The 27240-nt window shown below is 59.3% G+C and overlaps 4 protein-coding genes across 4 annotated transcripts in view; all 4 read left to right on the forward strand.

Annotated features, from left to right (window-relative positions):
* Positions 1-106, forward strand: part of LOC119098230 (phosphoethanolamine N-methyltransferase) — a 23525-nt gene extending 23419 nt beyond the window's left edge. The window contains exon 6 of the mRNA XM_037221156.1: positions 14-106. Within this exon, the coding sequence (XP_037077051.1) occupies positions 14-106 (93 nt within the window). The remainder of the gene's footprint in view (positions 1-13) is intronic.
* A 6516-nt stretch (positions 107-6622) lies between these two features.
* LOC119098231 (uncharacterized) lies at positions 6623-15101 on the forward strand. The gene is made up of 7 exons (XM_037221157.1): positions 6623-6898; positions 9493-9539; positions 10069-10187; positions 12533-12645; positions 13228-13423; positions 13927-14091; positions 14920-15101. Exons 1-7 carry the CDS (start codon positions 6812-6814, stop codon positions 15099-15101), a joined length of 909 nt encoding a protein of 302 aa, XP_037077052.1. The 5' UTR covers positions 6623-6811.
* Positions 15102-16205: 1104 nt separating this feature from the next.
* LOC119098232 (uncharacterized) lies at positions 16206-18597 on the forward strand (the record flags this gene model as incomplete). Its single annotated transcript, XM_037221158.1, is given in 4 exon segments — positions 16206-16211; positions 16341-16514; positions 16899-17073; positions 18411-18597. Coding segments are annotated over 4 exon segments (542 nt in total), but the record flags the coding sequence as incomplete, so codon positions are not given.
* Positions 18598-21705: 3108 nt separating this feature from the next.
* LOC119098233 (uncharacterized) lies at positions 21706-25974 on the forward strand. The gene is made up of 7 exons (XM_037221159.1): positions 21706-21726; positions 21993-22174; positions 22502-22683; positions 23197-23451; positions 23877-24080; positions 25474-25571; positions 25950-25974. The coding sequence occupies exons 2-7, from the start codon at positions 22027-22029 to the stop codon at positions 25972-25974; spliced, it is 912 nt and encodes a 303-aa protein (XP_037077054.1). The 5' UTR covers positions 21706-21726; positions 21993-22026.
* Positions 25975-27240: the final 1266 nt, after the last annotated feature.

A 27240-nucleotide genomic window follows, 5' to 3' on the forward strand; every position in this document is an offset into this window, starting at 1 on the left:
CGTCTGCACCGAGCCCGACCACGTGTTCTGCATGACCGAGATGCGCTGCAAGCGGTCCGGCAGCTGCGGCAGCGGAGAGCTGCTGCCGCCCGCGGGCAGCTGGTGAGTGAGGTCATCGTCTGAGGGGACTGGTCAGAACGGTCATCGCCTTAGGGGCTGGTCAGTCCGGCCATCGCCTGAAATCGGCTGCTCACCACGGTCATCGCCTGAGGGGGCTGGTCATGACGGTCATCACCCGAGCTTGGCTGGTCAGCACGGTCGTCGCCCGAGCTGGGCTGGTCAGCACGGTCACCGCCCGGGCTCGGCTGGCCATCGCCCGAGCTCGGCTGATCACCACGGTCATCGCCTGAGGGGGCTGGTCATCACGGTCATCACCCGAGCTCGGCTGGTCACCACGGTCATCACCTGAGGGGGCTGGTCAGCACGGTCACCGCCTGAAGGGGCTAGTCAGCACGGTCGTCGCCCGAGCTCGGCTGGTCACCACGGTCATCACCTGAGGGGGCTGGTCAGCACGGTCACCGCCTGAGGGGGCTGGTCACCACGGTCGTCGCCCGAGGCTGGTCACCACGGTCATCACCTGAAGGGGCTGGTCAGCACGGTCACCGCCCGAGCTCGGCTGGTCACCACGGTCATCACCTGAGGGGGCTGGTCGGCACGGTCACCGCCTGAAGGGGCTGGTCACCACGGTCATCGCCTGAGGGGGCTGGTCACCACGGTCACCGCCTGAAGGGGCTAGTCACCACGGTCATGCCTGGGGGCTGGTCAGCACGGTCACCACCCGAGCTCGGCTGGTCACCACGGTCATCCACCTGAGGGGGCTTGGTCAGCACGGTCACCGCCCGAGCTCGGGCTGGTCACCACGTCATTCACCTGAGGGGGTTTGGTCACCACGGTCACCGCCTGAAGGTAGTCACCACGGTCATCGCCTGAGGGGCTAGTCAGCACGGTCACCGCCTGAGGGGGCTGGTCACCACGGTCGCCGCCCGAGCTCGGCTAGTCAGCACGGTCATCGCCCGAGCTCGGCCGGTCACCACGGTCATCGCCTGAGGGGGCTGGTCAGCACGGTCGCCGCCTGAGGGGGCTGGTCAGCACGGTCAACGCCTGAGGAGGCTGGTCAGCATCGCCGCCTGAGGGAGCTGGTCAGCACGGTCACCGCCTGAGGAGGCTGGTCAGCACGGTCACCGCCTGAGGGGGCTGGTCAGCACGGTCACCGCCTGAGGAGGCTGGTCAGCACGGTCGCCGCCTGAGGAGGCTGGTCAGCACGGTCACCGCCTGAGGGGGCTGGTCAGCACGGTCACCGCCTGAGGAGGCTGGTCAGCACGGTCGCCGCCTGAGGAGGCTGGTCACCACGGTCGCCGCCTGAGGGGGCTGGTCAGCACGGTCATCACCTGAGGAGGCTGGTCACCACGGTCACCGCCCGAGCTCGGCTGGTCACCACGGTCATCACCTGAGGGGGCTGGTCAGCACGGTCACCGCCTGAGGAGGCTGGTCACCACGGTCACCGCCTGAGGGGGCTGGTCAGCACGGTCGCCGCCTGAGGAGGCTGGTCACCACGGTCACCGCCTGAAGGGGCTGGTCACCACGGTCATCGCCTGAGGGGCTAGTCAGCACGGTCACCGCCTGAGGCCCGCGCCGCGCCGCTCAGCCCGGCCATGATCACATTCTCACTGTGCGAGTGCTTTGCGAGTCGCCACTTTTCTGTTGATAATTGCCGATGTAAAGTTGAACTACAATTCAAAACATCAAGCCGCCTAGGAAGCCAAAAATGCCATCCGCTGGGAAAATTGAGTTTTGGTATCCAAAATGCACATTCAATAATGATGTCAATAATTAAGTTTGTCTGTATATTGCCAATTAGGGAAATCTATCGCATACATAATAACGTTTTCTGATAGCAAATGTCTTTGGTTGCGAAGCCATCATCGTATTATTCAGCAACTTTAGTTAATGCCTTGTTTTCTGAAATCACCAACGAAAAAAGCCTATGCGCAGAGGTCTAAATATTTGAATCGCGATCAGAGTACAACATAACCCCACAAACTCGGCCCGGTCAAGACCTGAGATGGTGGTCGGTAAAATTGCGCTTTAAGTGGTTGGCTGACGTGGAATGTCCAAACTACCACTTCCCGCAGCTAGTGTTCAAGGGCTGTCAGGTTCCTTGCCATTATTTCACAACTCACAGTCTTTTCTGAACTCAACGTGACCAACGCAAGGGTTGGTATTTCGCTCAGCGATGCCCTGCCATCAGCTGGCATGTCCTCCGACTCTGGACAGTGGGTAATCCACGAGCTGCCGCGCGCTGGGCGGGTCCTCTTGGCGGCTGCGGACGTGTTCTGTCAGGCACGCGCTGGTCGAGTCGCAAACCCCATGCACCCGAACGTCGCTGGCTTGAAACAGCGCTAAACCACTGCCGGCTCCACAGCCCCAACGCGACGCTGGGGCGGGGACATGTGACGTTCATGTCGACCGGGTCATCCCGGTCCTGGCGTGATGCGCCCGCGGCACGGTCAAGGCGCAGTTGCTCTGACGGCTGACCGGGCGGCAGGGTCCGGGACCGGACCGTGTCCTGCTGTTGAGCCGGGACAGGCATGTGCCGGCTATTGACCCGGGGACTGGCCGGTGTTTCCGTGCCGTGCCTGGGAACCGGTCTGGTGTCCGCTGGCCGTGCCGGGGACAGGCCGGTGGTCCGCTGTCGAGCCCGGGACCGGCCGGTTGTCCGCCTGCCAGTGCCGAAGCAGGCGTTCCAGTGCTCGGTGCTTGTGTCTGGGGGCCACGAGCTCATGACGTCATTGCCCGAGTATCGACGTGGTTCGTATCCGTTGTAATTGTTGCTCGGCGTTGCTACGGAGACCGGGGCTGTCGGTCTGCTTTGCCACCACTCAAACGCGTCAGGTGGTTCTGTTGCGACTGTGTCCGCTTCCGACCACCGGTGCAAACGCCGCGAGTCCGTACGCATCGATCCTATTGTGCGAGCACACCTGCACACGTCTTGTCAGGAATGAGTCCCACAGCAGGTCATTGAAGGGAGGCAAATACGCAACGCCGTGGCATAAAGGTCGTGGGCAGCCTGTAAGGAGAAGCAGCGACAGCAGTTCGTCCATCATTTTCATAATGGACTTGTACCACGCGTATGCATGCAATGTAAGACACCTTGTTGAACAGTTTGTCCCTCTTTTGAGAGCCATGTAGATCGGAACAATGTTCGTCACGCGTAGTCCTTATTGGAAGGCAGCCGACAACCACTTTAGTTAAATCCTTCGCTCCCGTTGTTGTGTGTGCGTCTGTGTGTCAGCCCACGACATCTTAGCTTAGGACATCGACATCTGTGTTCCATCGTCACGCATCCCATGCGGCGAGCTCGGCGCGGCGAGTCACTGCCGTGCTCGCGGCACGGGCGCCTCTCCTGCCGCGCTGGCCGTGACACACCGTCTCCCCGCCTGCCCGTTGCAGGACCCCGGTGCCCGGCCGGCACCGTCTTCTGCCTGGGGTCGGAGCGCTGCGAGCCGGCGGCGCGCGGCTGCCCGCGGCCCGGCCGCGCCGCCTGCCCGCTCGGCTCCGTCTACTGCGTGGCCGAGGGAGGCTGCGTGCCGGGTGCCTGCCGGCCCGAGGTGGGTGGCCCGGCCGTGGCCGCCAGCTCCGGCCCCGCGTGCCGTGCGTGCTGCACATCGGGCCTGTTAGCCCTCCGAGTGCCTTTTTCTCCGCAGGAAGGCGTGCTCCTTGCAGTCAGTGTGTGGCCTGCTGGAACGGAGATGATCATAAGTGGTTTTGACACCCATCATACATTGGTTCCTACGTATTTTGTCTCCCTTGTATTCGGCTTGTTGGACGTAGAGAGCGTTTGGATTTGTCTTCATTTAGCTGAATATGCTGCCCATGTCATGGATCCCTTTTACTGATTGCAACATTACTCGTATTGATGAGCGTTTAGCCACGAAGTACTGCGCAATATGCAATAGAACTGCTTATTACCTCTTACATTAGCATGAGCCGGCCATAATCATGCAGTCTTGCGTCAAATGCACTTGCAATTAATAATTATACTTGCATCGCTCCATTTGCATAATTCGTGTCTTTACAAGTTCATGGTAGTTTCGAGCAAACGAAGTACGCTACTCGTATCAAAGATAGTTTGATGGGGCTTGAAGGGAATGTTCCGCATTTGAAGATATCGAAGCAAACATGAGATGTAATGAACTCAATTTGGAATACTTTTTAGTACGAAACGCTGCTCTAGACAATGCCATTTCTCTACTTAGTAACCATGCTTCTTAATACGTCATTGTTTGGTTGCGTCATGCAACATTTGTATGACGTTCAGGTGCTGCCGAACCAGCCGGGTTAAATTACCACCCTAGCGCACACTTGTAGTACTTTAATCTCCCGAAAGGTGGCCGTGGCGGTGCTATGGGCGTTTGCTATACGAAATATCATTGTTTGCTCGCGTTTTCGCTTTTTCTCGTACTACTCTTGCATGTTTATCGTGAGTTCAAGGTTTTTACTTGTATTCATACACTCGGGGTTATGACGCCCTTCTTATATTATTCGATTTTATGTCTTATTTCATCAATAACTATCAACCATGTCCAACTTCATATATCATGTAAAACAAAGCGCAATCTGTGATGTTAAGTTGAGTGGTCTGGCAAATACTAATTGGCGTCCAATCGACGTCCATTGCACTTGGCAACCGTGATCTTTGACGCTAGATAGAAAAAGATCGACGGCTATCTCCTTTTCGGGCTTAAATGCCGATGGCCAATGGGATGGTAGGGTTTAAATCACGTTTCTGTGGTATCATGTATGCCTAGTGACCTTGAAATGGTCTGCACGAAATAATCTGCACATATCCGCAGGCATGTAGCTAAAAAACTAGAAGGCTTTAGGTCTTGAGAACATCGGGTTGTCAAGGGCTTGACCCGCACCAAGTGATCTTTAAATGGCTATTTCAGTTCAAAACCCCATGCAAATGTGGAGCACTCCCGTGCCATTAACGCCCTAAGAAAAGTTTATATGTTTATTTTCTCGCTGCTTAGGACTGTAAGTCAAAGTCACATGAACAACTGCCTTATGCACTTAGTTACCTACTACCAGCGACGCAGTCGGGATTTCATCTCGACAGGTGTCAAATTGGGTCAACAGGGGCCCTTCCAGCCAAGGGTAATCGCCGCTCGAAGGCCTTTTTGCGGGAGGGAAGGGATTCGGGGCACCTTTTAAGGTTCCAGACCCCATTGAGATGCATGATGCATCGGAGCCCGTTTTTTTTTTGATGTTTTATAAACCTTACAGGCCTCTTACACCGTCAGAAAAAACTCATACCCTCACCCCACGGTGACCCTTGCCACCAGAGGGCGGGGAGTGGGCATGGCTCCAAAGAATATCTTGGCTTCTCCACTACGTGCTACTTTGTACATACCGTGTGTATTTCACAACTAGTTTTAGCCACGCCGCATCCATGCTTGCCGAGTCGTGTTCTGCGCATCCCGCCTGCGTTGCAGACAGTCGGCCTGCTGCAGGCGTCACGGGCGGGCCCACCCCCCGTCCTGCTGAGCCGGTCCGTGCGCTGCCGTCCCCCGGCGCGCCGCGCGCTCACGCCGGCTCCTGTGTGTCCTCTAGGAGCAGCTGGAGGGCGGCCGCCGCTGCCCGGCCCCGCTGACCTATTGCCTGGCCGCCGACCGGTGCCAGCTCCCGTCGCTGACCTGTCCCGCCGCTGCCTGTGCCGTCCCCCCTCTCCCTCTGCCCGCACACCGGCACCTGTCTGTCGGCGCCGCTCTGCGCCGCCGCCGGCGACGGTCCCTGTCGCCGCGGCGAGATCTACTGCATGCAGACCGGCGGCTGCACGGCGCCCGGACGCTGCGCCGACACGGCCGCGTGCCCCCCTGGCCAGATGTTCTGCGTCTCCACCGGCCGCTGCACGCCACGCGCCGCGTGTGCTGAGCCCGGCGGCGGCGAGGGGCCCTGCCCGCCGGGGGAGATGTTCTGCGCCTCCACCGGCCGCTGCACGCCACGCGCCGCGTGTGCTGAGCCCGGCAGCGGCGAGGGGCCCTGCCCTCCGGGGGAGATGTTCTGCGCCTCCACCGGCCGCTGCACGCCACGCGCCGCGTGTGCTGAGCCCGGCAGCGGCGAGGGGCCCTGCCCGCCGGGGGAGATGTTCTGCGCCTCCACCGGCCGCTGCACGTCACACGCCGCTTGCGCCGGCCCCAGCGGCAGCGGGAGGGTCTGCCCACTGGGGGAGACATACTGCATCTCCGCCGGCCACTGCACGCCGCACGCCGAGTGTGCCGAGCCCGGCGGAGGCGAACGGCCCTGCCCGCCGAGGGAGGTGTACTGCCCGCGGCTGCGGCGCTGCCAGCCGGCCGGGCAGTGCCGGCGGCCGGGGCGCGGTCCGGCCTGCCCGGCCGGTCTGCGGGCTTGCGGACCGGCCGGCGCCTGCCTGCCCGAGGACCGCTGTCGCCTGCCGCTCGTCTGCGCTCCGGGCGAGGTGTACTGCGCGGCGGCGGGAGAGTGCCGGCGCCACGACCAGTGCGGCTCGCCGGCGCCACCCACCGGCTCGCCAGCGCCATCCGCCTGCCCGCCCGGCCTCGTCTACTGCATGAGCACGGGCGAGTGCCAGCCACACGCCGCCTGCCGAGCCAAGCGCGAGATCGTCTGCGGTCTCGGGCTCGTGTTCTGTCTGGCCAACGACAGCTGCGTTCTCGAGGGTACTTGCCTGATCGCTGGAAGTGGGAACGCCGCGGGGAGCGGCGTCACAACAGAGGACGTTACGCACACGACGGTGGAAGGATCAGCTGCGTCCACTGACGGCGCGACGGAAATGCCCAGCACGACGCTGGAAACGACAGGATCGGCGTCAAATTTATCACAGGGAACGACGGATCCGTCCAGCGCGGCCACTGAAGAGGTAACGGGACTGACGGCGATCTTACCACAAATGACAACCGATGGATCACCAACCTCAAAACAAAGTACATCCGATGGATTATCAACATCACCACAGACCACAACTGATGGATTGCCGCTCTCACCACAAACCACAATCGGTGGATCGCAAACCTTGCCTTGAAAACACGACAGATGGATCACCGACATCGCCTCAAACCACGACCGATGGGTCACTGACCTCACAGCAAAACACAACCGATGGATCACTGACTTCGCCTCAAACCACGACCGATGAATCACCGACCTCACCACAAATGACAACAGATGGATCACTGACCTCACCTCAAAACACAACCGATGAACAACCGACCTCGCTTCAAAACACAACCGATGGTTCACCGACATTGCCACAGACCACAACCGATGCGTCAATGACCCCACAACAAAACACAACCGATGAATCACCGACCTCGCAACAAAACGTTACCGATGAATCACCGACCTCACCACAGATGACAGCTGAAGAATCACTGAGCTCCCAGCAGACCACAACAGATGGATTACCGATGTTATCACAGATGACAACTGAAGAATCGCTGCCCTCCCAGCAGACCACAACCGATGGATCACCGACCTTACCACAGATGACAACTGAAGAATATATGACCTCCCAGCAGACCACAACCGATGGGTCATCGACCTTACCTCAGATGACAACTGAAGAATCTATGACCTCCCAGCAGACCACAACCGATGGGTCACCAGCCTTGTCATCACAGACCACAACCGATGGATTACCGACTTCAAGTTCCACCGACAGCTTTTCGAGCTCAGTTGGAGCCAATAGTCTGGTTCCGGGCGATGAAGAAACAACGACCCACCGATCTGACCTCAGCTGCTGTGACTGCCACCACTGACCGAGACGCCGCAACAGCAACATCCGGCGCAGGGACCTCAACGTGGCACAGCCAAGTAACGACCTCGACACCCACAGCAGTAACATCTGACGTCACCCAAGTGAGCACGGACGAGACCTGGGCATCGCAGGAAACCACTTCCGGCACGGACGAGACCAGGACATCGCAGGAAACCACTTCCGGCACGGACGAGACCAGGACATCGCAGGAAACCACTGCCAGCACGGACGAGACCTGGGCATCGCAGGAAACCACTTCCGGCACGGACGAGACCTGGGCATCGCAGGAAACCACTTCCGGCACGGACGAGACCTGGACATCGCAGGAAACCACTTCCGGCACAGACGAGACCAGGACATCGCAGGAAACCACTTCCGGCACGGACGAGACCAGGACATCGCAGGAAACCACTGCCAGCACGGACGAGACCTGGACATCGCAGGAAACCACTTCCGGCACGGACGAGACCAGGACATCGCAGGAAACCACTGCCAGCACGGACGAGACCTGGACATCGCATGAAACCACTGCCAGCACGGACGAGACCTGGACATCGCAGGAAACCACTGCCAGCACAGACGAGACCTGGATATCGCAGGAAACCACTTCCGGCACGGACGAGACCTGGGCTTCGCAGGAGACCACTGCCAGCACAGACGAGACCTGGACATGGCAGGAAACCACTTTCGGCACTGACGAGACCTGGACATCGCAGGAAACCACTGCCAGCACGAACACCTCGCTTGGCACCGAAGTGAGCCCTTGGTCCTCCTCACCCGAGCTGACCTCCGCCGAGACCCCCGTAACCCTGAACGCCTCCGGCTCCGAGCCTTCCACCACGGCGCAGGTAACGTACCAGCAGGGCGCGGCCGTCGACCCGTGCGCGCCTCCTCCGCCTCCGGAGCGCCACCCGCCACCAGACCTGCCGACACCGTCTGAATTTTTGCGCGCGCGCGCTTGCGGGGCCCGTTTTGGGACGGCGATCGCTGAGGCACACCGTGCACAGCCGGTCCTGGTGCGACCGCCGGCCACGCTGCCGGCGGTGGCGGCGCCGCGCGACGCAGCCGCCGCGCGCCGCCGACGCTGACGCCCGCTGCATGCGGCCCGGCGCGCGGCCACGACAGCCGGCGACGTTTTGGCCGGACAATTTTTACTCGTTGCAATTTTTCAGAAGGTGTGTGCTTGTTTTTCTGTCTCGGAGCGATGATGACAAAGCACAGCGGAGTTTGCCTGCGAGCCGTGTACACAGTGGCACGATGCGAGCGCGTGGTCACTTTTTGATCGGTGTTCTTCTGTTAATGGTGGTGGTTGGGGCACTCGGGTGATAACACCCGAGAGCATGTCACGTGCGAGGGCACTGGCACGAGGTGGTTGTCGAGCACTGTATGCCGGCTAGTGTGCGACTGTTGCGGTGCCCACTCTCGGCCGGTCCGGTTCGTGGGCGGTCCATGTTGAGGTGCTATGCAACCGGCCGCACGGTAACAAAATACGCTTGCTAGCTAGGTGTTGGCTTGCATACGAGGACCACACTCACCTCATCACGGCAGACTATGATCCTGTGTCTATAAGGAAATGATTTAGTATGTTATGCGTCCATGGTCAGGTTCGGCGTTTGTGACTCATGACTCATAGCGCATAGAGTCGCGATTACACGGTTTCAGGTCGGCGAAAATTTACCACATGACTTGTTTTCCAGACCTCAACGGTACCAGGGCCTCTAGATAGCTGTGAAATCGACCAAGTGTAAGTGCTTTATTTGAAATACCGCAACCACCTTGCGCCAAAATGTTTTAAAGCATTCAACGTGATCTGACGCCCAACGTTGACAGTTCTGCAGTTGCCACTCACAAGTCGTCCTAAATTTTTGGTCTTACTATCGTCAGGCGGCCATTGTCCTTTCACTTCAATTAATTTAATTTTGAAATCATGACGGCAGGCGTGTGGGCGGCAACGTAGTAAAGCTTATTTACAGTCCACGGCCTTAAACAGCCTGCTTTTGTCGCGCTGGCGGGAGCGTCCGTTGGTCCAATTCTTCCCCGCTGACGAAAACCAATAGCACGAGCCTCATAATCCCCTTCCCCCCCCCCCCCCCCGACCGATCCACTTCTTCCACGTCCCGGACCAAAACCACTAGCACGAGCCTCAAAGTCCCCCCTACCAATCCACTTCTTTCTGACCCCCGGACCAATACTCCTAGCACGCCCCCCCCCCCCCCCCCCCCCCTGCACCGATTGTCGCTGCCGACTGACGGTCCGCGGTGGCTGTGCTTCAGCTTCTGCGTCATCACCGACCGCTGCCAGTCGCCCGCCGACGCCTGCGGCGTCGTCTGCCCGCCCAGTCACGTGGTCTGCTCCGGCCAGGAGACGTGCGTGACCTACCGTGCCTGTCAGGGTGAGCATCACACGGCCCCGTGGTCACGTGGGTCAGCCGTCTCGTGCCGGGGCTGTTCGAAGGAATGCCGCCCAGTCACGTGCTATATTGCTGTTTGAGGACGTGTCGTTTCGGGGGCACTATACGAGCACAAAGCTGTCGGTGATTGCTTCCACGTTAGATCTTGGTACAACACCAACGTCGAAAGAACACCCGAAGCGCAGGTAGTTTTCGAAAATTCATGCCGTTCAGCATGAGATGATTGCGTGCAAAGGAAAATGTTTTTATCCGCGACATCGAATCCATACTGCCATCGGGCCTATCGGCCTCTTCGCCCAGTTGTATGAACGGTTGTCGATTTCTCACAATGGGCAGAGTTGTGAGTCGCCATAAGGAAACGGGTCCAAAAAATTATCGGATTTCGTCCGTTGATGTTCTGGTTATCTATCTATATATATATTATGTATATGCATATATGGGTCATATACATATATTTATGAATACATGCATATATACTCACACACACACACACACACACACACACACACACACACACACCACACACACACACCCCACACACACACACACACACACACACACACACCACACCACACACACACACAACACACACACCACACACACACACACACACACACCACACACACACACACACACACACACACACACACCACACACACCACACACACACCACACACACACACCAACACCCACACACACACACACACACCACACACACACACACACACACACACACACACACACACACACACACACACACACACACACACACACACACACACACACACACACACCACACACACACACACACACACACACACACACACACACACACACACACACACACACACACACACACACACCACACACACACACACCCACCACCACACACACACCCACACACACACACACACACACACACACACACACACACACACACACACACACACACACATATATATATATATATATATATATATATATATAATTCTGGAAAGCAAAATGTGGACATCGTTCACTGTAATATGTTCAAAAAATTTGTGTGGTCCGTTTGCAAACGTATTCACAAGAATAGAATGTCCACAGTATGTGTAGCTAACACAACCCGTTCAGACGCGGGTTCTAGGCGCACCGAAGTTTAATCGACAATGCATATGCATTTCAGTTAATGTAAAACAAAACATCAACACTACCTTGCCGATCGTTTCAGAAAATCGTCCCCAACCTTTTCCCCAAATCCACATAAGGTTATGTTTTCCTGTTGAAAATGCATTTTCCCAGCTCACAATACGAGCCTGCCGCACTTCTGGCGGCCCCCGTTCCAAGCTGCTGCACCTCTGAACGGACAGTGACTCTCACTCGCTGTGCTTCGAACGTGCGACAAATGAGCACCTTTCGTGTGAATGTCACGCGCAAAGCAGGTCGATTGTTACGCCTTGCAACGATTGTAATGCTGAGCTCACTGTTGGCGGGGCCAAATTGCGCATTTGGGTGGAGATGACGGATGGCGGGCGGCAGGCGACGGGTGACGGAGTGGGGGGTAGTAGTCTACCCAAAATAATGTGACTGGAAACCCGTGGAGGTATGCGTGATGTCACCATGTTGTCATATTTCTTTTAACCGGCGATGTTTGCTAACTTAATGAGATCCGCGGGGAATCTATTGATTCACGACACTCGGGCATTGCAAATTTACTGGCTGCTGTTGGTTAACGTCAGGGAAGTGCAAATGTCAAGCCTGGTTGAGGCACTGCGCCGTTGGCTGACCTCGGCGAGGTCAGCAGAGGTGTGTTGGGTTGCCGTGCAACACTTTGGGCTTTATCCAGATGTGTTGGTAGAGCTTTTTGAAGCAGATTGGCCTGGTATGGCAGTGTACCGTGTGGGAGTGCCTTGCGAAAAGCCGATGATACACTGGCTAGCCGTGTGGGCTGGTGCAAGGCACACACTGGTGATCAGTATGCCACCCTGGCCTTATCTGGAATGCAGACAACTGACCGGCGTGTGGTCTGTGCAGACCCGTCGGATACGGGTGTGGTGTGAACCCTGCCAGAGCCGGTGGAGTGTGCTACTGACCGGCGTGTGGTCTGTGCAGACCCGTCGGATACGGGTCTGGTGTGGACCCCCTGCCAGAGCCGGCGGAGTGTGTTACTGACCGGCGTGTGGTCTGTGCAGACCCGTCGGACACGGGTCTGGTGTGGACCCTACCTGAGCCGGTGCGGTATGTTACTGACCGGCGTGTGGTCTGCTCAGACCCGTCGGACACAGGTCTGGTGTGGACCCTACCTGAGCCGGTGCGGTATGTTACTGACCGGCGTGTGGTCTGCGCAGACCCGTTGGACACAGGTCTGGCATGGACCCTGCCTGAGCCGGTCGTCCAGGGGTCAAGCGAACTGCCGCCGGCCGTCTCACTCAACTCCATCGTCCAGTCAGCCGCGGCGGAGGTCAGGACACCCCTGACCATCGGCGCACTCGTTCACCACGCCAGCCGACTCAGCGTCCCGTCACCGTGCTCTTCCTCATCAACACATCCCGTCCGCGTTTTGCTGGCCGGTGCTTTTGCTGCATTTCACCCACCGACCCAACCGTTCACGGCCTGTCACTCAGCAATGCACACATTTGTTATTGCACTCACCAGCAAAAGATGATAAACGCGGTGGTCTTCTGTGCGACACCCGTTTGCTGTTCGCTGTTATGCGCATTTTAACCATATTGTACCATATTGTGCTTGTACACTGAGTGTACAATCACACTCAGTGGTGTAATCGTTAACTCTAGCGCACTCACCAGTACGCTTGGCCTCCCTACTGCACCTGCCAGCGTGTCGCGCACTGGCTCACCGGCCAGGAGCGGGACTGACATTCTGAAGCCATTGAGCGCGCCTCACAGCCAGCCTCGGCTCGGCACAGAGCCCGCCGACCCGGCGCTCCTGCTCGGTGCTTAGTCCCGCCACACCTGGCACGGCGCACCCTCGCGCCGCGGCCGGGCTCACCACGCGCTGAAGGCGCGCCCCGCCCACCCGGCAGACTCTTCTACTGACCGGTAACGCGCCCAGCTTCCTGGTGGAGACGGCCGACGAGGGCTGGGAGGCAGCTGACGCGGCCGACGGCACCTTCAGCCCACTCACCGTCGGCAGCCGCTTGCGCTTCAGCCAGTTCGTGCAGTTCCAGCCGGCCGATACTGGCTTCGGCTTGCGCCAGCTGAACCTCAGCCAGGACGTCGGTGGGTGCCTGGACGACGTCGAGAGGCGTAGTTTGGGGGCTGCAGAACCACCTGCTGTCTTGGTGTGGAGAACCACTTCCTTGGAACAGGTCTCGAACTGTCCTTGCCGTTGGTGAATTCACTGAGGTGCAGGGATTTTGATCCACTGTTCCGCTTATTGGACGCAAAATGACCTTGCCAGCCAAAACGCCGTACTCCGCATGCTTAGGTCCATTACCTGGTTACTATTCCGTCTAACTTGCTTGGCCAGGAGAGACTCTTCGCACTGATCCTGCTTCAGTTAAGAGCATGCTGTTGATGATGTCCTTTTGCGTGCCTTCCGAATTTCACCAGCCATAACTGTCTGTCCCCAGACAAATTTAATGACTGTGGTGCACAGTGAGGTGGCCCCTCCCACCGCTCACCCCGCTGTGTACTGCTCCCCACAGACGAGGAGACGCGCTTGCGTGCCCATTGACATAGTCCCCCTATCGCTCACCCCCGCTGTGCACCACCGACCGCAGACAAGGAGACGAGCCTGCAGTACACGGTGCTGCAGTACGTGCTGCCCCGGGCCGGGCTGGTCAGCATCAACACCTCGGAGTTGACCCTCGCCGAGGACGAGCCGGGCACGCTGCTCATCTCAGAGCTCGTCTCCGTGGGCCGCGCCGCCTCGGCCGCCGACCTCGGTCAGTCCTGCTCGGCCGGCCGCAGACCCCGTCCCGGCACATTGATGTCTGCAGTGTTGTCTTACACAGTGTATTACGCGTCATGGCGACGCCTGTCGGAGCGCGGCGCGTGCCATGCTATCGGTGCTACCTGCATGGTGCATTATTACACGTGGTAACAGATAGCTAGTAGCATCATCATCCAACATGCATGCTTGACTTCCAGAATGTATGCACAGTACGCTTGACATCGCCCAACATGGCATGGCTGTCGCAGTATCGCCTCCGCGCTGCGAAATGTGACGCGCACCCTGGCACAGATGTTGCCACCCGACGTGTGCCGTGCCACCCAGCGCCAGGCCCGGCTGCCCCCTTGCCCTGTGCCGCCGGTGTCGTGCCGTCGTCCGGCGCCGGTCCGATGCGGCTTTGAGACGCGTGATGCGATGCTTGTCTGCGCATTATGCCACGACTCTCACTTCCTTCCTTCACGTGTGCGATCTCATTTCCCGAGTCCGCCTTTACCCATAAGGCTATGACCACAGCCCGCTCGCTACCCAGTCTTTGCCAGTTGTACCAACCCGTCTCCCGCCCGTTTAATTTTTTCTGGCGTTAGGGACGCTGCTAGAGCCTTAGCAAGGGGGGGGGGGGGCACCGGGGTGGCGCAGAGCACCTGCTGATGAAAAGAGCATGGACAGCCAAATTATCTGTAAGTTTCCCAGAATCTGTACCCAACCCGCTACCCATTTAGTACGGCCACTCACTCCACTGGTACGCCTGGAAGAGCGAAGAGTACGCCTCTCTTCTGCTGACCGGGTCAGGCGCCCAGTGACCGCTGACCCTCCCGCGCAGAGGAGCTGAGCTGGCAGCTGCAGTCGCCGGCGCTGGACCGCGCCGCGCTCGGGTACCAGCAGCTGCGCTCGCTGTACCAGCCGACGGTACCGGTACGGGTGCGGTACGCCGGAGAGATTCAGCGCCGCTCTGAGGTGCCAGGCCAGACGCTCTTCTCGTACACCGGCGACGAGGACAGGTGAGTGCGCCGCTCGGAAGCGGGAGGAGCGCACGCTGTGTTTGGTCTTCTGGGTTGGTGTCTAAGTCACTGTTGCCTCTGGCATGGCGAGGAAGTACTGTTTTCACCGCCATACAAGCTGGTTGCGTAGAGTTGTTGTTAATGTTTAAGGGCGTGTCAACTGCTATTTACTGTTATTAACAACTGTCAATTGTATAAAGGTTATTGTTGCCCTACAGGCGTTACGGGTCTTACGTATGTTCATGTTTTGACTGTAATAAACTATGATTTTCTTGATACGACGGTTGCGTTCCTCCTGTATTTTTCAGCTGGGAAGAACACTCCTTGGAGCTTACTCCATTGGAGCTACAATTGCCACTTGACCCCGAGTCACCTGAACAACCTCAGGTCATGTTCATACCCAAACCCAACTTCCAAGGTCTGGTGCGATTCATATTTGAGGTTAACCTGGCGGGGAGCAAAACGGAGGCGGAGGTTCTTCTGATGGTAAGTGCGCGCCCGTGTTGGTTGAGTCGAGGTAGCTCACGGAAGAGTACGCCTCTCTTCTGGGAAATAGGACACGTTTGCCCACATCAAGTTATCACATACACAATATTTGTTTTGCTTGCGCATCTTACACCATCTTGTGTGATCTGACTGACAGACCTATGGTGCGAAAGGTGCATTCAGTAATTTTAGGTGCATTCAGATTTGGGCATTTGTTGCAATTGCTTCATACCAGATAACGAAGGAATCCAACCTGATGAAACGCCTCTCGCGTCTGTACATGAGATAATCTGCTCATACCGCCGGGTACTCTAGCGGTGACGCACCGCGTCCCCCGCGCCCACCCGGCGCGGCGCTGACGCCGGCTGGCGGGCGGCTGTGTCACCAGGTGCGCGAGGCGAACGACGCCCCACTGCTGCGGGCCGGCACGCCGCCGCCGGCGCCGCTGCTGCTGCCGCTCGGCGCCAGCTCGCTGACGGTGACGGCGGCGCAGCTGGTGGGCGGCGCGTTCGCCGACCCAGACGGCCGGGCGACGGGCGCGGCCGTGCTGCGCGCCGTCGGCCCGCCGCTCGGCCGCTGGGAGTGGGCACCGGCCGGCGCCGACCAGTGGAGCGCGCTGGAGATGACGGCCGCGCTCGAGCGGCCGCCGCCGGACTGCGGCCGAATGCCGGCCGATGCCGCCATGGCCGAGCTGGCGCGCCGGCTCGCCGGGGGCGCGGGCTGTGCGGCGAACGGCACGGGAGTCGAGCCGGGGCAGGGCGTGTCCGTGACGCCGCTCTACCTGGCGCCCGGCGACCGGCTCCGGTTCACCGCAGAGAACGCTAGCCAAGCGTGGTCCGAGCGGGAGGCGGAGGAGGGCGCCGGCCTGGTGCTGGCCGCCTGGGACCAGACAGCTTCCCCGGAGCTGCTCACCGTACCTGGCTGTCAACCGGTGAGCTTTCCAGCCTGAGGCGTGTGAACGTGACGGTGGTGTTACCATCAGACCTGCTATGGCTCCCAGCCTGAGGTGTTACTGAAGGTGGATGGTACCATCAGACCTGCTATGGCTCCCAGCCTGAGTGTGTTTACGTGACGGTGGTGTTACCATCAGACCTGCTATGGCACTCCAGCTCGAGGTGTGTGTACTTGACGGTGTGTGTTACCATCAGACCTGCTATGGCTCCCAGCCTAACGTGTGTTATTGACGGTGGATGGTACCATCAGACCTACTGTGGCTCCCAGCCTGAGGTGTGTGTTCTTGACGGTGGATGCTGCCATCAGACCTGCTATGGCTCCCAGCCTGGGGCGTGTCATTGACGGTGGATGCTACCGGCAGATGTGCGGCGGCTCCTCCAGCCTGAGCGAGGCCCAGCTGCGCGTGCTGGTGCTCCGCTCCGACTGCACCGACCTGCCCGTGCTGAGCGCCGAGTACGCCGCCCCCTGGGACGTTTGCGGCCGCTGCGGCGGCACCGGCGAGTCCTGCATCGACTGTAACCAGGACGTCAACGGCAGTGAGTGGGCCGGCGGCGGCGCCACGCCGAAGCAGGACCGCAGCAAAAGCGGCGGATTGTTAATTGTTAGCGAGCTGCAGTTGGTGGGTAATTCAGGGACAGCTTGCGAGGCAGATGGTGTGCGATTGGATGGTACGCAGCTGGCCTGCGAGGGCGACCAATGTCGCGATGGATTGTACAGGACGATGGAAAAATGCACCGGAAGGGACTTCATGTGTGGAGAGTACACCTCGATGCTCTTGGACAAGGGCGCACGCATAAATTCGCAATAGGTGGGAGATACAACTGAGGGGATTTATTGAAAACTCGGGGCAGCACGTCACAGGCGCGCAAAATTCCTTGCATGACTAAGATAAAGTGACACGCTCTCAATTTGTTTGGTTTTACCGGTCTACCTCTAATTTTTTATGGCTAACGTGTATTCATGCACCTACTGACACACGCAGTAAATGTGTCGAGGGGAGGGACTGGAGGCCCCAGTGCGTGCACGCATCTACTCCTTGGATTCAAACTGCGCCGTAAGCACACCTTAAATGGACAGCTTGGGCCGTGTGCACCATCAGTAGGCTGCTTGGTGCCCCCAGAAGGCGCGGTCAGTGACGGCTGTAACCACCATCGCGTCACAGTTCAGACGTCCCACGCCACTCGCGGCTCCCCACTGCCGCGTCCGGGCCGCTGTTGGCAGCCGTCAGTGACCGCGAGACTGCCTTTGGTGTCGGGCCGTCGCGTGTCCGTCGCCATTAACTCCTTACACCTGGGCAGCATCGATCCTTCGCCGCATGCCGCCGTGTGCGCCGAGACGCCGAAGGCGTCGGTCGATGGACGTGTTTATGGCTGTCTGACGTGAATGTGGCGCTCGCGTCCTTTCTCGTCGAGTTGTGTGGCGTACCGACGCTCGCCGACTAGATTGTAGTGATGTTGCCATGCACCCATGCATTTTATTTTCCTGGATTAGTTTGAAATGTCGCTGCCGTTCGAATTACGATTCAGTGCGAAATCTCATACGGCATGCATGCGGACATACACAATTCATCGAGTTGGTCTGCAGGTGGTCATTTAGCTAATCTTTGCCTCGATATTCAATAACCCCATCTAAGCTCATAGACAGTGGAAGGTTTAGGCTGCGAAAGCCCTCAGGCACACGATGGCAGCGCGAGGTTGTCCACTAGTCAAGCTCCCAGTCACTAAATTCTATACATCCACTATCTCAGTTCGGGGTATGCCACACCAACTCAAACTGGGAGCATTACAAATGGCGCGCTTTGCGTACCCATCCTAGCTGCAGTTGGCCACTACCTCAGTCGCCGACTGACGTCTGCTCTCTCCCGCCCCGCCAGCTGCGTTCACAGACTGCGAGCGGTGCGTAGGCGGCGCCACTGGTTTGGAGCCGGAGCGGGACTGCGCCCACCAGTGCATGGAAAGCGAGCTTGTGCGCATCCAGGACGCAGAAGTGTGCGCCCTGAAGGAGCCGGCCGCTGTGGCGCCTTGCGACAGCGTCAGCGGCTCCGGCGCCTACTACAACCCGTGAGCAAGGGGTGGGGCGCGCTGCGACGCCCAGCGGCACTGCTGGGCACAGCAACGCAACCGTGCATGCGTGATGTGTGTGTGTGTGTGTGTGTGTGTGTGTGTGTGTGTGTGTGTGTGTGTGTGTGTGTGTGGTGTGTGTGTGTGTGTGTGTGTGTGGGTGTGTGTGTGTGTGTGTGTGTGTGTGTGTGTGTGTGTGTGTGTGTGTGTGTGTGTGTGTGTGTGGTGTGTGTGTGTGTGTGTGTGGTGTGTGTGTGTGTGTGTGTGTGTGTGTGTGTGTGTGTGTGTGTGTGTGTGCGTGCGTGTGTGTGCGTGATCGTGGTGGCGTAACGTGCAGGGTTATTGCGGACTGTTTGCCCATTCCGGGGTATCGGTGGATCGCTTTGTTGTTTTTTTTTGCTGTTTTTTGCTGAGCTTCAGCCAGATCTGCTAGAAGATGTGCTCAGCGTGTAGCATCGGCCTTAAGTATCGCATCATAAGGTGTCAAAACGACTTTCCCGGCCACTCACACTTCACATTCGCTCAGCATTGCTACGGTCAGCCCTTCAGCGTGCGGTCACTCCATGCCAGCACAATTCCGTACCGTGCTGTCCCGTGTTGTCTCCGATGCTGCCTTCCTGTTCCATCTCTGACACTGCCATGGCGTCCCGCTGTCTCTATCCCTGACGCCGCCATGGCGTTCTTCTGTTCTCGTTTCTGGCGCCACCATGGCTCCCCTCTGTTCCCTGTTTCTGGCTTTGCAATACCGTCCCTCTGTTCCCGTCTCTGACGCCACCATGCCGTCCCTCTGTTCCCGTCTCTTACGCCGCCGTGGTGTCCCTCTGTCCCAGTCTCTGACACTGTCATCGCGTCCTTCTGTTCCCGTCCCTGACGCCGCCATCGCTTCCTTCTGCTCCTCGCCTCCGACACTGTCATACCGTCCCCCTGCTCCCGCGTCCGCCACCGCCACGGCGTACGTCTCCCGCGTGCTCTGACGCCGCCGCGTCGGCGCTCAGGTGCGGCCACTGCGTGCTGGGCACCACGGGCCTGACGGCCACCCACGGCCGCGACTCGTGCGGCCGCTGCTCGGCGACCAGCGGCGAGGCGCAGCCGCTGGTCGCCTGCCCGGAGGAGGCGTGCGACGGCGAGCTGTCCAGCCCGCGCCGGCTCGACCGCTGTGGCCAGTGTCGCCACCCAGCCGCCGCCAACTGGGGTGGTGAGTGGGGCCGACCGCGCGCGGCGCGCGGAGCCGGGCGGGCGCCGGAGCGTCGGCGCGTGGCCCGTGCATGGGCGTCTAGGCAGGGGCCAGGGAGCGGGAGGTTATGTCGCGCCATCTGGCGTTTCGTTGTGTTCAGCTCAGCGCGTGCAGCACTCAGATTGGCTCGAATATTATGGATTTTTTTCACTTCGGTAGCATGCTTTAACTCTGGTGAATGCATATTTGTACACTCAGGCGGCTTGGTCTTCACACCTAAACTAACTCCTTGTAGGTGATACAATCGGATGATAACTTAATGGCATTGTTAAGTGATCACCTATGAGGCTCTGCCAGCTGTATGACCCTAGATCATTCGCCAGATAACATTAAACTCAGCCATTTCTCCATCAGCAAGCCCGGAGAGGTCTTCTCGACTATGTGATCCCTCTGGCCCATCCCCGCGTGACGCATCCTAGCACTTCACACCGCCCCGACTGCCGCAGCCTGCAAGCGCTTCGGTCGGCCGCCTGCGGTGGTGGACGTGGCGCGACTGGGAACCAACGAGCCCGCCACCGTCGCCCTGCCGCTGCGCAACCAGACGAAACCCTGGGACCCCCACGCTGGTCAGCTGTTTCGTGCAGAACGCCGGCGGCGAGAAGACGGACGTGAGTGGGGACGGTGCGCCGCGGCTCGCTGCGTCGGTCAAGGGTCTGTAACCCATGCCAGTGACCGTGTGCGCACTCAGACATGGCGTTTATCGTCAGCGAGACACGAAATCAAACTGATCGGCTGCGTCTAATGGAATGGGTTCAACGTGCTCAGCCACCCGCCTGGATTCTACGGAATGAGAGCAGCATATGAAAGTCTCATGCAAAATGCATCAGCTGTCCCGGAGGCTTTGTAGAAATTCACATTTTACATCTCACACAGTCATTCCACATTTCATGTGGTAGGGTTCTTATGGTACAATTGTTCAGTAGGACGGAGAGAGACTGTTATTTATGAGCAGTTTGTCAGCGCGGGGCAGCGTGGTTGATGCTGACATCAGCAGAGACTCTCTCCGTGCTCGTTCACACTCCCGCATCAGCCCGCTGTTACTGTGCTCAACTCTTCTCCATGCCGCCTGATGAGGACATCGCACGCCCCACCTGCAGGTCTCCACCTTCCCGCACGAGACGCTGATCATCACGGCGGCCGGCACGAGGCGCAAGGAAGTGGGCCGTCGGCGCGAACTTGCCGGCCGACCTGCCGCTCGGCTCGTACGACTTCGGCTGCGGCGACATGACTTCGGCCGACAGTTTCATGCTGGTGAACAGCAGCAGTCTGGGCATCGCCTCCTTGGAGCCGCCCGAGGGCACGCTGGGGGAGGAGAACATGGTATGTCACGCCGGCTGGGCGCTGGGCCCGTGCCGACGGACACGCCGCGTATGGGGTCGTCTGACTGACTTCGCCTGTCTGACTGTTGCCTGTGATTTCGCTGTTTTCCTGGGGTAAATCCGGCCCGCAACGGCGCTTACTTCCAACGCCGCCGCATTGGTCGGCCCTTCTTCGGAGTTGTGCCTGCTCCCGTCTCGTCTGCGCCACGTTCCCACCCCTCTTGCCCTCCCCGGATGTGGCGCGCGCCGTGTGCAGCTCTGCCCTAAATGACTGGCGCAGTCGAAGCGCCCTCAAAACCACACATCAGTCGGCTACAGCTGGGCCCCTTCGCAGGTGAGCGTGACGCTGTCGACGACGCCGACGGCCGGGGCGCCGGTGCTGCTGGGCCTGCTGTCGCCGGCCGGCGTGCGGCCGTCGTACACTGCCGTGCTGCTGCGGAAGCCGGCCGCCGGCACCAGCCGCAAGGGTGGCGCCGGCTCGCTGCAGGCCTGGCTGCCGCGACTGCCGGCTGCTGGCCGCTACCGCGCCGTCGTCGCCTATGATGAGGCCGGCGTGCAGGCGCTGCTCAAGCAGGGGTCAGTGTCATGGTGATGTCTTTGAATTGCAGCGTGAGGTATATCCGTGCCTCTGTATTAGGTCTATCGTTAAGACCCACTTAAATTGGATGGCGTGTTTGAACCATTCGGTTCAGCCAGCCTAAATAACGTATTAACCCGACTATCGTCACGATCCCTGTTAAGCAGCCTGGTGCATTCCTCGCCAGTGAACCTGTCATGCTGCTGGCTACTTATGCCAATCCCCAGGTAATCCGAGCGTCAGCTGACCCGGGGCCGCTCGGCAGGTGCGGGGAGACGTGCGCGCCGATCCACTTGGACATGGTGTCGACCGCGCCGCGCATAGTGAGCGCCGGCTTCACGGCTCCGTACCGCCACATCAGCGTCAAGTTTGACCGGCCCGTGACCTCTGAGCAGAGCTGCGAGCAACTGCTGGACGCGGACAGCCTGCAGCAGCTCGGCGACGCCGGTGAGTGGCGGCTGGGCGCCCGCGACGTCTCCCGCGGCCCTGCAGCAGGGGACATCTCGTTCGCGCTCAGTCAACGCTGACGCTGAGCTCGTCGGCCAGTGATATCGCCTCTATGGGTTCCCCTTGGCGTAAAAGAGATATTCTAAGAAGGCAACAGGTGAATATGCTAGGTATATCCGAGTTCGGATCAGGTTTGTCTTTCGATCACCCAGCTTGCGAAACGACCTAGCTGCCATTGAACGCATCTGTACCCAGGCCCTGCCATGCCGCTCATGGGGGTTCCACCGCCATTCACGCCCGCCGTGAGCTGTGCGCCCTGGCCCACAGCCTGCCAGGTGCGCGGCAGTCAGCTGCTGATCCGGCCCGGCGACAAGATGGCGCCACCCAGCGGGCCGCTGACCCTGACGCTGGCCGAGGGCAGCGCCATTGTCAGCCGCGGCGTCGGCAGCGGGCCGCTGGCGGGCCGCGCCACCGGCTCTGTCAGCGTCAGCTTCGCCGAGGCCATGGCGGTACGAATGCGGCGAAGGCGACCCGCCCGCTCGGTCGCCGACGGGCGCCGAAGCGGCCGGATAACGAAGCAGCGACCGATGAATTTCGACCCCATTATTGGGAGCAGTGATCTCAGTCAGGGCGAAGCGCGCGGTAGTCGGCGTCATGTCGTGCGAGGCAGATGTTTGGTCTCCACCGCAGGATTAAAGATCTGCACCGTAAGGGATTGACATTGACTGTTGTTACGCTGTTATAGGGCATCGGGGTGCTTACCGGGACAGCATATTCTGCACGTTCTCACCACAGTGGCGGCGATGTAGGGAGAGGGGTGTAGCGAGCATGGCTGTGCCATTCAAGTAATGCTGCGACAGACGTTGCCGGAGGGCTGTCGGTGGCGCGCTCTGAGGCGGGGTAGGTCAGGCCAGGTCACTCCCTGCCGCGGGTACGACCGCTGTCGTGACCCACCAGGCAGCCGGTGGCGTACCCTGCGCCTGAGCCGGGGCCGGTCAGCTCAGGCCGCCTCCCTTCCGCAGGTACCCCCGGAGTTCTCCCTGGTCGGACCGTCGGTGGTGTGCTCGGCGGCCGACTCACGCGCCACCTACCGGGCGCTGACGCTGGAGGGCCTCGGCCGGGCGCTCACCTACACGTGGAACGTGACGCTGGAGGCGGACACCACGCTGACGCAGCGCACCACGCTGGAAGTCTGGCAGGGCATCAACGAGGTCATGGAACGCGATGCGACGTACGGGACGGGAGCCGTGTCCGTCTACACCATCAACACGTCACCGGTCAGAGGCGCGCGCGCGCGTGTAGCCGTTCAGCCGGATGCCCGCTGCAGCCAACTGCTTCCCTAACTTCGAGTGTGTGGTGGCAGCTGGTGGCAGCGTATATATATATATATATATATATATATATATATATATATATATATATATATAAACTTGTTGCTCCTATAGAAGCGATAGAAATAGCATAATGTTGATAGAAAAATGAAAGTATGCTTGGTACATTTGGTAAGATAACAGCCCATGTAGATAATAAGCTCTACCGAAGTCCATACTATATGACATCTGCTCACATTTAACCCTTTGACCCTGTGCATGCCATCGTTGGCCATGCTGAACACCAGTGTTGTTCGTGGTAACAACGCGATCACGAACGCCACGGCCCAGCAAACAACGCACTCACAGCCCGCGCTGCCCCGTCGCCACAGCTCATCGCCGACGACTTCAACTACCAGGTGTTTGCGAAGGCGCAGACGTGGGCAGGCGGCTCGCGCAGCCTGTTCCGCGCGTTCCGCGTGGTCAGCTCGGGCCTCTCGGTGGCCGTGGTCGGCCCTGACCGCATCGCCGCCGGCGGCCTCTACACCTACCGAGCGACGGCCGTCCTCTGCGGCGGCGAGCAGCGCGGCTTCAAGGTGGGCGATGGCGAGCGCCGGCCGCTCGGGCCGCTGGTGGGGTCTCTGGCCGGCTGGCTGACGCGGGACGCTGATAATGTGATGAAGCTAGGCCGATGACGGGCGCCGGCCGCTCGCACCGCTGGTGGGGTCTCTGGCCGGCTGGCTGACACAGGGACGCTGATAATGTGATGAATCTAAGCCGACGGCGAGCGCCGGCCGCTCGCACCGCTGGTGGGGTCTCTGGACGGCTGGCTGACACAGGGACGCTGATAATGTGATGAATCTAAGCCGACGGCGAGCGCCGGCCGCTCGCACCGCTGGTGGGGTCTCTGGACGGCTGGCTGACACGGGGAAGCTGATAATGTGATGAAGCTAAGCCGATGGCGGGCGCCGACCGCTCGCACCGATGGTGGGGTCTCTGGCCGGCGGGCTGACACGGGGACGCTGATAATGTGATGAAGCTAAGCTGACGCTCCCGTGGGGTGTGCAAAACTAAGGCGCTTATGGTGCGCGGAATTTGTTGTGTCATGATATTGCTGGTCGATAAGTATAAGAGATAAAAAACCGTTATAATGCGTCATCCAGCCGTTATGGGTTTTGTCAAATTTGTTTGCTTACATAATCGTATACCTAGACATTTGCTCTCTAAGCCTAGCAGCACAGCATTTGTTTTTCATCAGCAAGTGACCTGATATGACATGCGGTCATTTCCACTCGACTTCACTGCACAACCAGCCATTTCCGTCTGCGCGTCGACAGGCTGTGCCCGGTCCGGCGGCCGCCTGTCCCAGAATACGTGACGCCGGCCGGGAATGGCAACACCCATGTGCCTCCTAATACCCGATGGTGTGTGTGTGTGTGTGTGTGTGTGTGGTGTTGTGTGTGTGGTTTGTGTGTGTGTGTGTGTGGTGTGTTGTGTGTGTGTGTGTGTGGTGTGTGTGGTGTGTGTGTGTGTGGTGTGTGTGTGTGCGTGTGTGTGCGTCTGCCCCGCCACGCTAGGATGCCCGTGTCGTACTTATTATTTATCGTGTGGGCTTTTGCCGCGGTACGCCTGAGCCTAGCTGGATCGTCTGCAACGTTTCTCACTCAGCGTGTGCCATTCTACCCCCACACGCCCAGGTTCCACCGTTTCCGACTCTCAGTGTGTGTCTGCTGCCCAGAACGCCTGGATCCAGTCGTTTTTGACGCTGAGCGTGTGCCTGCTGCCCCAGTACGCTCGACCCCGTCGTTTCTTACTCTCGGCGTGTGCCTGCTGCCCTAGTGCGTCCGGATCCCCTCGTTTCCCCGCTCTGAGCGTGTGCTTGCTGCCCCAGTACGCTCTACCCCGTCGTTTTTACCCTCGGCGTGTGCCTGCAGCCCTAGTACGTTCGGATCCCTTCGTTTCTCGCTCTGAGCGTGTGCTGCTGCCCAGTACGCCTGGCGCCTGCCTGGGATGCCGGCCTCGGCTCTGGAGGGCCTGGACAGCGCCACCCTGCGGCTGGACACGGCTCAGCTGGTCTGGCAGTCCGAGTTCGTCCTCACCTGCGTGTTACCTCGATGGATACCGAGATGTGGGCACGGTCAGTCGGAAGCCCGCCAGCTGATCGTGGCCGTCTCTCAGAGCCTGATGATCTCCTCTTAGCCGTTAATAATATTCACTTTGGTAGCCGCGGCGATGTTCCCTTCTGTTATTGCACGGATCACTTATACCGTGGCTGTACATGAATTACGTTGGATAGCCGTGTTATAATTACACCTGCTGGGATCACTGATTGACAATCCATAAACCTCCAAAATTTTCGCAGTCGTTATGGCTGTGCTGTATGCTCAGAAGCAAGTTCAGCGGTCCACCGAGGAGCGGCAGCAGCCTGCTGACTGTCCTGACGCCTCGACCCTCTCTCCTTGCAGGGCTCGCTGCGTCTGCGGCCGGTAGGTGGCGGCGTGCGCGCCCGGCTGCCGGCCGAACGACGCTCAGTGTCCGCCGGCCAGCCGGTCTTCCTGGACGGCTCGCGTTCGGCTGACCTGGACAGGCGCCCCGGCTCGCTCGCCTTTACATGGACTGCCAGCTGGCCGACGGCGGCGGCGGCTGCTTCTCGGCAACCCGGGGCGCTGCGCCCGCCTGGAGCAGCACCTGGGCCAGGAGGCCGTCAGCCAGCCGACTCTGCGTGTGCCGGCAGACCTGCTCGGCGCCGACACGTGAGGGACACGCGATACGTAGCCCGAGACGCCGGCGGATGCAGCGGCAGGCAGGATGCCCCTCTTCTGGCGACTAGTTCAGCTCTCTGTACTCTCTGTGGCTGCCGCACGAGCACAAACCAAACATTGCGTGATGGCTCGAATGTCTTAAACGCCGCCCGGTTTTTGAAACAAAGCATACAGAAAGTGTGTTTCCGTTCATTATTGTAACGCTATAAGTTTTTTTGTATATAATGTGATATTCCGATGCCTTTGCAGGTGGTACCGCTTCACCCTGCGCGTGGAAAAGAACAGTGATGTGGACGAGGCCTCGACAGAGGTGTTCGTCGGGCGCAGCGGCGGCCCAGCTGTGGATCAACCGCAACCAGGACTTCTTTAGCCCATATGAGCCTATCTACATTCCGGCTCAGTGCATACTGCGTTTTCAGTTGAACAACTTGGGTGTGCATCTTAGTGGGGGGTGGTAGCTTCAAGGCACACAGACAACTATCAGGACTGAATGATTTCGTCGGAACTATGTAGGATGCACACACTGAGTGAATCGCACGGGCCATCTTCGTGGAAATTAGCTCCCTCAAAATTATCCCCTCCTGCGCGCGTGTTAGCGCTCGTCCAAGCCCGACCACCTGTTTGTGAGCGTTTTCAACCGGGCACCGCCACTCTACAAGTGTCTGGGCGTACCCTCCAGACCTGGCGATGTCTGAGTTATGCTCTCTTCTCCCGGCCGATGTCTGAGCTATGCTTTCCTCCCCCGGTCGATGTCTGAGCTATGCTCTCTCCCCGGCCGATGTCCTGAGCCTGCTCTCTCCTCCGATCGATGTCTGAGGTATGCTCTCATCCCTGGCCGGTGTCTGAGCCATGTCCTCGTCCGACCAGTGTCGACTGACTGGCGGGTGACGGTGCGCTGGGAGACAGAGTACGAGCTGCCGGCGGCCGCCCTCGACTCGCCCTCGTTCCAGCCCACCGACGTGGCCGTGGTACAGGCGCCGGCCGTTCGACCTGG

The sequence above is a fragment of the Pollicipes pollicipes genome, unplaced genomic scaffold (assembly GCF_011947565.3).
Source record: "Pollicipes pollicipes isolate AB1234 unplaced genomic scaffold, Ppol_2.1 Scaffold_4740;HRSCAF=5597_pilon_pilon_pilon, whole genome shotgun sequence".
NCBI classification, from domain to species: Eukaryota; Metazoa; Arthropoda; class Thecostraca; order Pollicipedomorpha; family Pollicipedidae; genus Pollicipes; species Pollicipes pollicipes.

What these genes read in the sequence shown, in the direction of transcription:
- LOC119098231 (XM_037221157.1), top strand. Translation starts at nt 6,812, where the DNA reads ATGCCCAGCACGACGCTGGAAACGACAGGATCGGCGTCAAATTTATCA. An exon ending in AGCTGTGAAATCGACCAAGT is followed by an intron (nt 9,540 to 10,068) that starts GTAAGTGCTTTA and finishes GCTGTGCTTCAG; the next exon opens with CTTCTGCGTCATCACCGACC. An exon ending in GACCTACCGTGCCTGTCAGG is followed by an intron (nt 10,188 to 12,532) that starts GTGAGCATCACA and finishes TGGTCTGCGCAG; the next exon opens with ACCCGTTGGACACAGGTCTG.
- LOC119098233 (XM_037221159.1), top strand. Translation starts at nt 22,027, where the DNA reads ATGGTGTCGACCGCGCCGCGCATAGTGAGCGCCGGCTTCACGGCTCCG. An exon ending in GCAGCAGCTCGGCGACGCCG is followed by an intron (nt 22,175 to 22,501) that starts GTGAGTGGCGGC and finishes CCTGGCCCACAG; the next exon opens with CCTGCCAGGTGCGCGGCAGT. An exon ending in GCTTCGCCGAGGCCATGGCG is followed by an intron (nt 22,684 to 23,196) that starts GTACGAATGCGG and finishes TCCCTTCCGCAG; the next exon opens with GTACCCCCGGAGTTCTCCCT.